At 45.4% G+C, this 15,099-nt stretch overlaps 1 protein-coding gene across 5 annotated transcripts in view; it reads right to left on the bottom strand.

Moving 5' to 3' along the window:
* Positions 1-317: 317 nt before the first annotated feature.
* KCTD1 (potassium channel tetramerization domain containing 1) overlaps positions 318-15,099 on the bottom strand; it is a 174,146-nt gene continuing 159,364 nt past the window's right edge. For all 5 annotated transcript variants that reach the window (XM_081148469.1, XM_081148471.1, XM_081148472.1 and 2 more), the window contains 2 exons: positions 5,591-5,896; positions 318-1,263 (listed from right to left, as the gene is read on the bottom strand). In XM_081148469.1, the coding sequence (XP_081004595.1) occupies positions 1,105-1,263; positions 5,591-5,896 (465 nt within the window). In that variant the 3' untranslated portion in view covers positions 318-1,104. The remainder of the gene's footprint in view (positions 1,264-5,590; positions 5,897-15,099) is intronic.

Here is a 15,099-nt window from a genome sequence, read left to right as displayed (position 1 = left end):
TCCACACAAGAGAACCACAGTCACAAGAGAGTAAAATGTTGTCTTAAGCTGCAACGGTGTGGTTTGCTCTGCAGCAGGAGGCAAGTGATATTTGTAAACAAAGGGTTCAAAGGAAGGAAGATTTCTCTTGCTAACCAATGCAGAGTGACAGCGGGACATAACACCCACGAGAGGGACAGGACTGTTTACACCAGGTGACGGCCGCCTGCGTCCTTTACAGGGTTTTGACTGCTCACCTCAGTTTTTAGGCCTCTTTTTGATGCTCAACACAGAAAATTTTAAAAAAGGAATATTTCATTTTAATATAGCTTCTCCCCGACATGTGTGTTTCACACAGACCTTATTTTTTAAACAGAGTTTATTGTATTTAATACATTATAAAATTTGAAAAACTGTAGGAAAGCAGCAGACTCAAACTGGTGCAACTCTAACAAGTAATAATTCTGGCCCCTTTGCAAAACTGATCAGTTTAAAAACAAGGTAACGTTCACATCTGTGAGGCGGACAAAAAAGTGTGACTTCTGTACAAACTACATTTAAAATTTCATATCTAACATCTTTCGAATGCAATGTGCTCACGAGAGTTTTTCTGAAGTCCTGCCCGGTCCCCGCCCAGAGACAGACGTGAAACCATATGCAAAGAAACTGATTCAAGGTGTGTTTAAAAAAAAAAAAAAATAGGAAACAGAAAGACAAAGGAAAAAGAAACAACGGATGGCTGTTGGCAATGGAAACGGTAAGGAGATGCGTCCTCACTGCTCATGGCTTGTTTATTAGTCGGAGGCCTTGGGAGGCCCAGGACACTTCACGGCCATCACAGCACCAACTGTAGCTACCACTTTTTTTTTTTTTTTTTTTTGCATTTCCTACCTTTTGACATATATATATATATTTATATATTTTTTACACCTTGAGGATATCACTATTCCAATTGTTCCCTTATGCGTACAGGTGTGGTCTCTATTGGATATAAATGTGTCTCATTCAATTTTAGGTCCAGGACTTGGTTTGCTGTCCCAACTGCACATAAATGTCCCATTTTTGTTTGCGTTATTTGTTGTGTATGTTTTGTTTTTTTCCTTTTTGCATAAGAAATATGTCCGTTTAGTCCAGAGGCTCTTGCTTTATCCGGATGACTGAGGGTCCTCGGGGCGTCCGCCTCAGTTCCCGCCGAAGGACGTATTCGCTGAACTGAGACGAGTCCACTCCTCCCCCACAGGAGCCCACGATTTCAAATCCTCTTTGCTGCAACCTCTCCAGGACCTGTGAGAGGCCAAGACAAGCATCCTGTTAGGGGCGAGATATGTCCTTTGGCCACAAAAACAGCCCAAAGAACTGTCCCAAAGTTTGACATCATGTGCAGCTCTGGTCAAGCTTATCTAACCCTTATGTATCTTTAAGTTTCTGCTTTCAAATGAAGACTTTGAATTAAAGGGAAGGGAAGGAGCAATAGTTTCTGACGCCTAAAATGTGCCTTTACATGCTAGCTTTCCACATACCAAGTTCGTTTAATCATTACAACCTCCAGTCATAATGGGTGGTGGTAGCCCATTTTCTAGATGAGAAAACTGAGGCTCACAGTAAGTGATAGAATTGGGTTTCCAAATCCGGTCTACTGGCCTCAAATCCCATGTTTTTTTGCAATGTGTGACACTATCTTCTCTGGAAAAAAAAAAAAGGCTCACATTTCAAAGTTCATTGGCCACTAAAATACATTCTATGAGGTGAAGGATATGGAAAGTCAGTGATATTATCTGAATTTACTCAGCCAGTGATTCACTCTCCACTCATTCACTCTTGACCCTGACATTGTTCAAGTTTCCCCCATTCTGAGTTAATATATTTCAGCTGGGAAGGCTAAGGTCGTCTTAAAAGCAAAACTGAAGACAACTGAGGTTTACTGACAGGTTTTCAAGTTTGTGGTGTTTGAAGCAGATTTATTGCCTTGTGTGCATTCAGGGAGGCAAGAATAAATGTAATGGTGATATATTAGAACATATCCAAAACAAAGAAATTCTAAACATCTCACATAAATACAAGCTACCTAACCTATTCTTTAATGACTCAAATACCTAATGCCAGAAAAATCCCTGGGTTTGTTACTGTCTGACACTCTTAAATGCTGGAAACAGTTCCTACAACCCTCAGATAGGCAAAAACACAGGAAACCGAACTGGAGCATTCTGTTTCTTTAGGAATTCAACAAATATTAGACTTGCAAATGTTCCCTGCCAGGATTCTGGATATAATTAAATTATTTCTACACCATTCTAAAGGCAAGATGACTCCATCATAACTAAAAAAATGTCTGGCTCAGTTTTTTTCTTTTTTGAATGAAGTGAAATGTTACTAAATAACTTTCTGAATGTAGTCAATGCAAAGGGAACCCTTATTTTTTAAAAAAAATATTATTTTTGGTCACCTACTTTTATATGGACTATAATCTGCTATCTTGTAAAACAGCTAACTAGATAAGATTAGAAAGCAAGAGTATGCTTTCTGAAAATTAAAACTTCAAATGCTGGCAAATTAAAAAAAAAAAAAAAAGTCCTCATGAGAAAAAAAACCGAACCTTCTACCCTGCACTGGTCTGTTTCTGGAGATGTGGTCACAATGCACACGCATGCATACCAGTCGACAAAAGGACCAGATGAAGAAGACACTCCCTGAGTTCAAAATCGAGGTGTGCTTTGGGGCAGGTGAGTAACAGGCCAAGACCAGCTCGCTCTGAGGAGGTTTCCCCAGCAGAGGCAGGAATGCAGCCTGTCAGCAAGAAAAACCCCTGTTTGCTGGGCCAAACCACCTCACTGGAAAGGATTCTTTGCCGTGATGAGGGCGAGAATTACAAAGGTAGAGGAAGCTTTGAACTATAAAGAACTGAACTCTGATATCTTTTGTCTCTCAGCGCTGCTACAGTTGCTAAATTGCTAATAAAAGGACATCCCAAAGCTTCCTCCCCAAGGGGTTCAATATGCATAATATGATAATTATTCAAAATGATCCGATGATACCTTGGATGTGGTCAAAGCTTATTCCAACAGCATGGAAATAGCTTATGCTTCTTGGCCATTACTTTTTTTTTTTGATATATCTTTATTGATTTCAGAGAAAGGAAGGGAGAGGTGGGGCGGAGAGAGAGAGAGAGAGAAACATCAGTGATGAGAGAGTCATTGATCCGCTGCCTCCTGCGTGTCCCCCATTGGGGATTGAGCCCGCAACCGGGACATGGGCCCTGACCAGGAACCAAACCTCAGTCTCCTGGATCATTGGCTGATGCTCAACTGCTGAGCCACACCCGGCCGGGCAGCCATTCCTTTTTTTTTTTTTTTTAAATATATCTTTATTGATTTCAGAGAGAGGAAAGGAGAGGGAGAGAGAGAGATAGGAACATCAGTGATGACAGAGTCATTGATCCGCTGCAGCTCCGCAACCCGGGCATGTGCCCTGACCGGGAATCGAACCCTGATCGCCTGGATCCTAGGTCGATGCTCAACCGCTGAGCCACGCCCGGCCGGGCCAGCCATTCCTTTTTAAACATCATCTTAAAAGTTCCTTAAAGTTAGCAATCATTTGAGAATATTAAAATCACTCTGTGTAGTCTCAGGTTTCTAGTGCTTTAACGCAAAGTCTCTGAAGACCTAGAGGACCGTCCTGGTGCCAATTTCTTGGTCAACAGAACAGAAAGCTAGAGCGGGTCGTGGTCATGTCATACAACATTAATCCAGGTGAAAACCTCCATATCTGAGCAGGCTCCAATGACGGGAAACTTGTCAGGCACATGATTTTATTCAATGGCCTGAGGGGTGGACTGAGGGTTTACATGTGAGAGATGGAGCCCTAGAGAAGCCATGCAATGCTGTCCTGCTCTGAACAGATGGCTCTCCCCTCCCTCTGTGGAGAGGAGAGGAGAGGAGAGTGGGGCAGGGTGTGTGGGGTGCACCTCTGGATCTAGGTAACCCTGAGAGTGTGTGACCTCCTCTAGCATGCCCAGGGCCCAGTTTCTGACAACAGTTTCTGCTGTCCTGCTCTCAAACATGGGCTCATCAATTTAAAAAATTATAAATAGTTGTGGAACACTTGTCAAGAGGCAGAATGGTAGAGTGGATGCTTCTAGTCTTTGGGCTTTGGGAAAGGTTTTGTTGGGTCCATACTTAGCAAAGTCACGGGCCCATTCCAATTAAAAGGAGGGGGAAAACCCCCAAATCCTCATGCCACAGACTCCAAATCTTTTTGAGTCACAGAGACCTGGAGTCAAGACTCAGCTGTGCCTGTTTTCTCCTCAGCAAAAGAGGGAGATTAATAGTGCTCACCTGCTAGGGTTGTTAGAAGAAGGCAGTGCAGGTTACAACCCTTGGCCCAGGGCTGGCACACACATTACTTAGGATGACCACACCCACCAGCGTCTGAGGCACATGGCACCTCAGGTGGTGTGATCCAAACTTCTGAATTCCACCCTTCTCCTATAGACTTCTCCATCTCAGAAAATGGCAATTTCATTCATCCAGTTCCTCTGTCAAAAATTTTAGTCATTCTAGCCCTGGCCGGTGTGGCTCAGTGGTAAGAGCATCGTCCCATGCACCAACGAAAGGTCTCGGGTTCGAGTCCAGTCAGGGCACATAACAAAATTGTAAGCCCCCAGTTGGGGTTCGTGTGGGAGGCAACCAATCTGTGTTTCCGTCTCACATCGATGTTTCTCTCTCTCCCTTTCTCTCTCTCTCGAATCAATGGAAAAAACACACACACAAAAAAACATATTCTTGAGTGAGGATTAAAAAAATTTTTAGTCCTTCTTGGCTTCTGCCTTATGACCTGAAGCCATCATTAGAAAACCTTGTTAGCTCTACATTCGAGATATTCAGAATAAGACACTTCTCAGCTCTTGCTTGGCCCATAGCTTTCTAACTGTCCCCCTTGCATCCACTGTCTTCCACCTGCTGCTGGAGGATTCATTTTCAAATCCGAGTGGCACCATGTCACTCTTTTGCTCAAAATTCTCACATGGCTTTCCCCAAACCAAAAGAAACCAACACCAAAAATCCCAGAGTGCTTACCCTTCTCCATGAGGCAATCCACAATCTATCCCTGGCCTCATTCTTAGCACTCCCTGCCCAGGCCTCACTCTGTTCAAGCCACACTGGCGTCCCTGATATTCCTCACTATCCCAAACACACTCCTATCTCAGGGTCTTCAGAACTTGCTGGAAACTGCTGGAAACTTGCTGGAAACACTCAATCCCAGATATCCTCTTGTCACTACCTGACCAACACTTGTGTTGGTTACTACTTGTGCGCCCCCTCCCCCCATTCCCATAGTGTAAGTTCCATGAACAGTGAACGGATGTCTCTGTTTCTCTCTTCTCTGTCTCCCGTGTTCGTACCAGCGCCTGGCACATAAGTAGCTGTTCAGTAATATCTGTGGAGTGACTGAATTAATGCTGTAGAGGGGTGAACAGGTTTACCAACCCAACAGAAGTGTTACCACAAGAGTTTCCCAGCTCACTGGAGGACAGGCGCCATGTGAAGGCAAGGTTAAGTAAGTAACAGCACTAAGAGTGACGCTTGATGCCACACAGTGTGTGACAACGCCATACCTGGACTGAGTTGAGGTGACAGTAGCCATTCAGTGGAAACCTGATGACGTGCGTTGAGTCGTGATTCCAGCCTGCGTTGACAGAGTTGCACATCACGTCGCCAATCTCTGGAAACACTTCTTCTATCAAGGATTTGTCACCACTGAGCGTGATCCTTTCTCCGAGGTCTGGGGCAACACGCACCACTAGGCACTCACAGGGCCTTGAAAAGCGACCAGTTTCTCTGTCCTGCTTCCATCTTTCCATCTCCAACAACATGGGCTGAAGCTGAAAATATTTTGCCTCTTCATATAACAAAGTGTAGTCCTGGGGGGAAAACAAACACGTATTTCTCAGTGCAAAATGCAACATAAAGGACAGAAAACGTCCACATATAAGAGGTGAATTTCTCACCTCTGTTATTTTAATAATTAAATCTGGGTGTAAATTTTTCACTTGTAACACGTTGCACAGACTCAATTTGTATTCACTCACTCCCTCGATTTATTCTTTCAGTGGTTAGAAAAGGGCCTAGGAGTATTAAGGACCAGGTGGGCCCTCTTCTAAGGGCTTCATATGAATTAAGTCCCATAATCCCCGTAACTGCCCAGTGACTTGGAATCACTAGTACTCCCATTTTGCAGATGAGAACACCGGGATGTGGAAAGATTCACTCGAGAGTTTTCTCTTTTTGTAGAGAAATGTCATTGGGAATTTAAAGTCTGACTGTGCTGGTGGGGATCCACTTTCTAGCCTCTCGGCTAAAACCCCATCGACTGAGGTGAAGGAGACGCAGCTGTGCTCGGTTCCCTGGAAGCCTGTAGTCCTGGTCACCTCCAGTGGCAGCTGGGGAACTCTCTGCAGGAGAGCTGGGGCCGCATGACCGTGGAAGGGGGGCTGGGGAGGTGGTGGGTGGGGCGCCTGGAGGGCACGCTACTTCAGCTACACTTGGGTGTTGACCTGCGACTGTGTGGGGGGGGCTGAGGGAGGTCTGGGGGCTGACACACTGCCCCTGCTGTCATAACAGCTGTAGGCCTTGACCCCTCAGGACAGAGGTGCGGGAAAGGAAACAAGTCCCTTTCTGGAAGCACTATCACCCCATCTTTAGGCACCCCATTTTTTCTCTTGCCTGAAAAAATGTACTGAATTAGAGGAGAAATCTAGCAAACAGGTAGCCACACACACACAGGCCACCTAAAGGGAGAACAAACAGGAGGGGGAGGCGGCAACTCAGGAACAATGTTATCAAGCAGGTCAGTATTATGCCTAAACGTAGCTATGGCCACAATCATCTCCGGGTGTGAGGTAAGCGAGCACTTGTCCAGACACGTCGACTGAGAACATCGTAATCAACTGACAGGCATTTCTGCCCTCGTTCCCAGGCTGGAGCTGGCAGGTGGAGCCTGGCGCCCGCCGCAGGGCCAGTGCTGCAGGCCCGGGCCGGGCGCCACCAGAGCCTCTGCCTCCGCGGGACGCAGCCCGGGGAGAGCATGGCCACGAGAGGGCTGTTCTATCGGGCACTTGGCTCTTCCTCTGGTAAATCAAGCAGCAGCATTATGAAGGCACCCAGAGATGAGAAAGCACCAGTGAGCCTCTAGCTGGATCATCCACTTTCTATATTGAGAAACCAGGGCCCGTGGAAGCTCCTATCGTCGATACTCATCTGCAGAATGGGCTGCTTCTTTATTGTCTTCTCCTAGCAACTCCACCGCACGGGAGTCTTGGTTCCCTACAGGAGAGCAGCCTTTTGCTCTGATCATTTTCATTTCACAGGCTGCTCCCTGCTTAGCCTCCTGACCCACAGGAGGTACTGTTTGGTTTGAGGACTTGGGAACTAAGCTGAGGTGTGGCCACTCTTAAGACAGGGTGGAACTGAGGCCCCCTAGTGAGCCTGAGGGTAGGAATGGGGGGACTGCGGGTTCCTCCGGTTGACCTGGGGCTCCCCACTAGGGTGGCTTTGCTATCTTTGAAATACACCAACTGTGAGATGTTGACCTCAAGCCTTTATTTACTTATCAAGATGATAGCTCTCAAGGAGATTTAAAAACAGCAGTGAGAATTACACAAGCAACGGAAGTAAGAACCCCTGCTAATGCCTTTTATTTTTCTAAGAGATTTAATTACAAATTTTAGCACAAGGAAGACTTGGACTCCAGTGGAAATATGCCTTGTCTTTCTGAGTCAAGTCCTCAAATTAGTCAGTTTTCTTTACCAAGCCTGACCCTATGGAGGAATTCTTTCTAACATCTCTGAGTCGTGGCCATTCAGCCTCTGATTGAATGCTTCCAGTGATGGGAAGCTTACTACCTAACAAGGCACAGTATTTACTCTGCAGCTCTGATTGTTGTAAATGTTTTCATTAAAATGACCTGAATTTTGGTGGACTCGTGTGTGTGTGTGTGTGTGTGTGTGTGTGTGTGTGTCCTCTGCCCTCCTTCTCCCCCTCCCTCTCCTCTCCCTCTCTCTCCTCCCCCCACTCTTCCTGTTTTGCTCCTTAAAGGGGGGGAAAAAAGACCTAAATTTCCCTATAACTCCAACTCATTTGTTGTAATTCTTCCTTCTGGGGTTTCAGTGGTCTTAATATTTCTTTGCCATATTATCTTTTTAAACATTTAAAGACCACTGTTATGTCTTAATATTATTCAGGGTGAAAATACCCAATCTTTTCAGTTTGTTTTCATTTGTTATAACTTTGAAGTTAATCAACATCTGGTGTGTACTTGACATTGTCAACATGCTTCTTAAAACCCAAACCAGAACTGATGTGATCACATTTTTAGATATGATCCAATGAGTGCATTGTACAACCTGGCTTGGCTAGACACTCTCACCACTATTAATGCAGCCTGTATTAGTATCCTGTGGCTGCTGCAATAATTACCGCAAATTTGTTACCTTACAGTTCTAGAAGCCAGAAGTCTAAAGTGGGTCATTAAGGCTGTGTTTCTTCTGGAAGCTCCAGGGAACAATCCATTTCCTTTCCTTTCTCAGGTTCCAGAGGCTACCTGCATTCCATGGCTGGTGGCCCTGCATGACTCCTACCTCTGCTTCTGTTGTCACTTCTGTTCTCTTACTCTGACCCCCCTGCCTCCTTCTTTCACTCATAACCACCCTGTGAGTATACTGGGCGACCTAGATGATCCAGGATAACCTCCCTATCTCAAGATCCTTAATTTTATCATATCTGCAAAATCCCTTTTGCCATATAAAGTGACATATTCATACCTTCCAGGATTAGGGCACGGACATCTTCGGAGGCCATCATTCTGCCTCCCACACAGCATAAGGCTGCATCAGCCTCCTTGGCAGTCCCATTACTCTCTTCACATTGTGTTTACAGTGAAATCCCTACGCATTTTTCACGAGAGCTGGTATTGAGCTAAGTCTTCCTCATTCAGCATTTGTAAAAAATTTAAAACCCTCCATTATTTATCCCTTTATTTTTAAAAAATTTTCAACTGAAGTTGACATACAATATCGTCTCTTTAAATTGCATACTGTAGGTTCTGACTTTGTTCCAATGCATTGAGAAAATGTGGATTCTTTCCCATAATGTTCTCTCATTTTTGTGTCATTTCGAACTGGGTGTTCTGTTTCTATATGTGAATCATTTCTTTCTTCATTTCTTAAAAATATTTTTATTGGTTTTTTAGAGAGAGAGGAAGGGGGAGGGAGAGAGAGAAACATTATATAAGAGTGAACCATTGATTGGCTGCCTCTTGCATGCCCCCTATTGGGGATCGAGCCTGAAACCAGGTATGTGCCCTGACCAGGAATTGAACCAGCAGCCTTTCAGTGCATGAATGATGTCCAACCAATTAAGCCACACTGGACAGGGCTGAATAATTTCTTAAAGTACTGAGCAGACAGGGCTATATACAGGAACTTTGCTCAAGCTGATGCTTGGGTAATAAATTAAGACTCTGGATTTTGGCTGTTCAAGCAGTTATAAAACCTGTAATTCTAAGATCATCCAACCCATAATTGTGGCCTTTGCTAGATGTCTCTTGAAATACCATGTGTTTGGGTGGGACTCCAAGGGAAAGGCTGGAGGTGTGGGAGAGTCCAAGTCTCCATATTGCCCAGAGAGTCTCCTTAACTGTTTAGGGCTCCAGTCACTGGAGCCCAAACTAAAGTACATTAAAGTTGCATCCAGCCCTGATATCCTATGAGTCTATGACAGTGACAATGCCCCTATCTACCAGTTTTTCTAGCACAACCCAAAGGCAATGAGGCTAACAGGACGAGGGGCTACAAGTCCCCCCCTGCTGACTCTGAATCTTCTCCGCCTTCTTTTTCCCTCGGAGTTCACAGACCACATGTGTGGTAATCCACTCTGACGTCTGGCCATGGACTGACAGAGTGCCTCCCTGTACAACGTGGTTCCCATTCATCGTGATCTGCTCTTGGAGAATCAGAGAAACACTGTGCCTTATGAGACTTTTGGCCCTGCTCAACGGTTTCTCAAGGATCCTGCTAGTGGTTATTAAAGTGGAGGTTTAAAAGGGCTCCCCAAGGTCATCCTGCACTTGGGACATAACCTCACGGGCCTAGCCTGGACCTGCGTCAAGCCACCAGGTGTTCGTTCCTTTACTCTCTTGGCTCTCTGGGCTCTACTTCTCCCTTTACCACGTGGTTCTACCAGGTCTGTGCTGGGGGCAGCGGGCACTAGAGAGCAGCTGAGTGACTGGGCTTCGCTTGGCCATCAGCTTCCGTGCTGACTTGCCTGCATCGGCCAGCAGAGAACTCAAAAAGGTCCCTGTTGTTGTTAGCATTTTCTGCATGGTTAAGCGCACGCTGGCCATTCATTTCCCCGGCAGGCTCCTTTGTACTTGTCTCTCTCCCCTCCTAGTGCACGCTTCCCGCCTGGGCTCCTCGGAGATTCCTTGCAGGACAGGCGTGGTCCCCAGGCTGCCTTCTTCAGGAACCGTGTCCTCCTTGCCGTCCTCGATCAGGATCATTTCACTTTATTATCTAAATCCCATATTTTTAAGTGTATCATGTTTCCTTTCAGATTTTCTGGCCTTGTGCTCATTTCCTTCTGGTTCTGGCTCTCTTGAAATCTTTCCTTAAGCCTCCGTTCTTTTCTGACAATGCCCACCGTTCCTTTCTTTGGCTTTTACAGACTCTAGGCGACTCGGTCTCTTATGCCCCAGGTGCAAGGGGGATGAGCAGGAGTTCATGGGGCAGCGGCAGGCTCGGCCCTAGTCCTTCATGTGAAGGACATGAATCCAGCTCCAGAACGTTCTAGAGGCCATCCCTCTTCTCTGCTCCCAGGCCCATGTAATCTTCTCTGGTGAGGAAAGCACCACCCATATTTCTTGCTTATCCTTATGTCCAGGTAAAGGGAAACAGGTTATTCACACACCTATTATCACGCTTAAATAATTTTTAAATCCTAGAAAACATATTTTTTAAATAATTATTTTTTGAGATTTACAATGATTTATTGAGGCAGAAAGATCAAGATCTCATTTTACAGATGCCTAGGTCAAGCTTCCTTAAGACCCTGGAGAGAGTACATGGAATAGGAAGGTCAGGAAGGGTGGACCCCAAAATGCAAACGGGCCGCGTTTCAAAAGCTTATTTCTTGATTAAATTTTTGGGATACAGAAAACATTTTCCCTAGAAAGAGAAAAGCGATATGCATACATGTGTATATGTACACACATAATGTATTGTTTTCCTATTGCTGGTGTAAGAAATGACCACAAATTCGGTACCTTAAAAACAACACGCATTTCTTCTCTTACAGTTCTGGGGGTCAGAAAACAGAAATGGGTCTCACAGAGCTAAAGTCTGGGTGTCGGCAGCCTTGCCCTCCTTCTGGAGCTCCAGGGGAGAACCCATTTCCTTGTCTTTTCCAGCTTCCAGAAGCTGCCCACGTTTTGGCTCCTGGCCAGTAACCACATCACTTCCTTCATCACATCTCCTTGTTTGACTCTGACCCTCCGGCTCCCTCTTTCACTCATCGGGACACTTGTGATCCCACTGGGCGCACCAGGATGACCCAGGATAACCTCCCACCTCAAGACCCTTAACTTATTCAAACCAGCACATCCCTTTTGCCATGCAAGGTAACATGTTCATAGGTGCTAGGAATTAGGATATGGATATCCTTGGGGGCCATAATTCAACTTACCACACACAGTTTCTAGTTCCACAAAACAGCTCAAAGGCTTATTTAACAACTAATGTACTTGATTTTTTTTACATAGTAGTTGACGGGTTCTTATACTCCACAGGCAACTAACTGCTCATTCATTTTAAGATCTGTTTACGAGTCAGATGCCATGCTGGGCACTGTGGGTACAAAAAGGCTTGAGTGTATCCAACTCCTCCCAGGAACTCTAGCAGCTCTTCCCCCCTGGGACAGGTTCCCTAGAAGCAAGGTATGTAGGTATCAGGCCACCTGCAAGGTACAGGCACCAAGAAAATGAGGGGAAATGAAAAGATTTTATATTTTACATTTCAGAAACAGCATCCAAGTAGTAGTCATCTGAAGAAAATAGCAGATCTCTGCAGGACTTGCTTTCCTTTAAAGATTTTTTTTGAGGAGGCAGTGAGCCACCGTAGCTTTTTCTGTTCACTTGTCCAGTGGCACCCACTTCCAGCTTCTCTGACTACTCTTGTTTTTCTGGGGCAAGGATAATACCCAGCCCAAGATATATCCTGATGGCTATTAAAGGAAATGGAAGCAGCAGCAAAGTGTTCTTTCTCTATCTGGCCACCACACCACCCTCCAAATCTCGTAGAGAAAGGCTACAGTATCCACAGGTGCTAATGACGGTGTGCTGATGGCAGAGCTGAAGACAGATCCGTCTGTATTCTGAAGCCACACTCTGGCGTGGCAAGTCTCCTGGATACTACGCCGCAGCAGTAAGGCCTGATGTGCAGGGCACGTTGAGGGCAGGGGCTAGAGATGCTACCTGGATGGTACTGGGGCGGGGCTGGATGGGGCTGACTGCTGCAGCTAGTCTTGCCGCTAAGGGAGAGAAGAGGCCTGGGCAGGAGCACTAAGAGTACAGTCTATGCACCAGGGACACAAATACTAGGTGGCAGCAGCTGAGACCATGGGCTGCAGTGGATGTTCTTAGTGGGCATGCGCTCAGGTACTGGAGAAGAAACTTCTTGGGGTCTACCCAGCTCACCACTCTGCCTTCTCTGAGAAAGTTCCACCCTCAGGAGTGGGAACCTAGCAGCCATGCCACAGCTGATTGGCTAAAGTGTACGCATCGGAGCCAACTTGAGCCAATCAGACGGTCTCTCTGTAGAACCAAGGAAGGAGAAAGAGACCCTGGGCATTGCTGGCACAGAGCCATGCTAGGGGCAGTGCTCTAGAAGCCCAGAGACTCTCATGACTGAGGTCCTCAGAGCCGCCCTGGGTTCCCACTCTAGAGAGCACTCCCACTGGTTCTATGAGATAAACTAGTATCCTTCCTATAAATACCACCTTCCTCTTTTCCTTAAGCTACACTACTGGTCTTCAGCTGGAAGTAATTTTGCCCCTAGAGGACACTGTAGCAATGTCTGGAGACATTCTTGGCTGTCATAACTGGGAAGGGAGGTGTTAATGGCATCTGGTGGGTAGAGGCCAGGAATGCTGCCCGAGAGCCCACAATGCACAGTGCAGCCACAAAGAATTTAAATCTACCACAAAGAATTATTTGGCTTGAAATGTTAACAGTGCGAGGTGAGAAACTGAATTTGGCAGAGATCATTTTTATTGCAACCTAAGGAACACATGAGTCATCCTGATCGAATGGTCAGTCCTCGCATCATGAATGGTGGTTCAACCACATGTATTTGCTAATGTGATGTAATAGAAAGTACACAATATCACTAGAGATGTATTCTCCCCAAAATGTTTAACTTAACCCCATCAGATCCTTAGATACAACTTCCAGTTTACAGGAAACTAGAGGATAGAGTAATGAGCTAAACTACATATGACAAGGCAATCAGACAAGTCCAGATGGTGGGAGCTTCTGGAGGGCAATTGGCACGGTCTCCTAAGCAAGTCAGCAGCAATGAAGAGAGACTATGGCAGGTAATAAAAGGAAGGGACATCATCGGATTCAAATGTGGTCTCAGATCAGATTCCATCTCGGAAAAACCACCTACCTGTAAAGGACATTTTGGGGTAAACAAGGGAAATTCGAATACGGTTACAGTATTAGAGGAAATAAAATTTTATTAAAATGAAAAGGTTTCAGAGATTATTGTCTGAAATAAGCATGGAAAATTCAGAAGGCTAAGCACTAAGGTTTTAGCACTGGCAATCTCTGAGTGGTTGGAATATACTGTTTAAACTTTAAAATTTTTTTTTCTGCAATGTACATATACTTCTATAATATTAAAAGGTTATTAAAAATAGCTAATAGACTTCTGAACATAAGCCAGGAATAGATAAGTTGGGGGCTGCCTGTCAGCAGATTTTTCTATATCTAGGAAGGGTGGACATCCATCAGAGACCACAAAAGATGCTAGCAGCCTGGGGGACATGTCCCAAAGATGTTCAGAATAAAAGGCTAGTGAGAGAATTTTGTGGTTCCCCATCAAAAAGGGAACCAAAGCTATGGACTCCTGGCGTACTGGGAATTATAACAGTGTGTGTGTGTGTGTGTGTGCATGTTCATGCATGTGGGTAAGCAGAAAATAAAGCAACAGTGAACCAATCAGTATAATTAGGAGGAGGGGAAATTAAGGGAAGTGGGATACACAGTCATATCCATAATAAAACACTGCAGAGAGGTTCTACAATAGCTTATCTAGAGAAAAGATTCCAATGGCGTTCAGTCGGCACAGGGAACCAGCAGCTGCCACTTAAACAGTGTTCTGAAATACGAAATTATCTAAATTGTTAAATGGGTATCTAGCTCAGTCAGCACATTTGCAGAATGAGATTCTGAGGGGTGTAGGATGCTGTGATTTCAAGATGTCATGCATTTGCTCAACCCAGCTTTAAACAGCTGGAGAGGGAAGCAGGTAATCAAGGAACGCTCTCCGTAGCAAACCCAGGCAAAGAGATTCTCTCCACATGCCACATGCTATCTATGTCCCTTTTCCAAGGTCAGGAAATAAACTCCGACAAGGAAGAACGAACCTATTCTATTGCTCAGGCACTGGCCGACTTGAGAGCTCACCGGGGTGCCTGCATTTGTGATTCCTACAAACCTACTGGTGCTGTGGGCGCAATTCCATCGTCAGCCACAAGGGCTGAGCGGCCGCCTCAGCTCAGCTCCGCCAGGTTCCAGAACGCCCAATAATTTACAGCCTGTCACCCAGAGGTTCCGTGGGAAACATTTCAGGGCCCTGGGATACGTGAGTTTCATTTGACATGCTTTTTATCTTCTGTCTGCCTGATGCTCTTTCCTTAACCTTTATTTGTCACTCAGGGCTCACCACATTCATTACTAAGCCGCCTTGTGCCTAGTCTGACTTAGGTTTGCCAGTAACCTCCCCCCCCCCCCGGATTCTCTGTAGTCACACACAGTATATTTGTAATTACTCATCTCTGTTGTTTAGGA

The sequence above is a fragment of the Miniopterus schreibersii genome (genome assembly GCF_964146895.1).
Source record: "Miniopterus schreibersii genome assembly, chromosome: 10".
Taxonomy (NCBI): Eukaryota; Metazoa; Chordata; class Mammalia; order Chiroptera; family Miniopteridae; genus Miniopterus; species Miniopterus schreibersii.
Note: the sequence above shows the minus strand (reverse complement) of the source record. Positions and strands in the feature narration are given on the sequence as shown.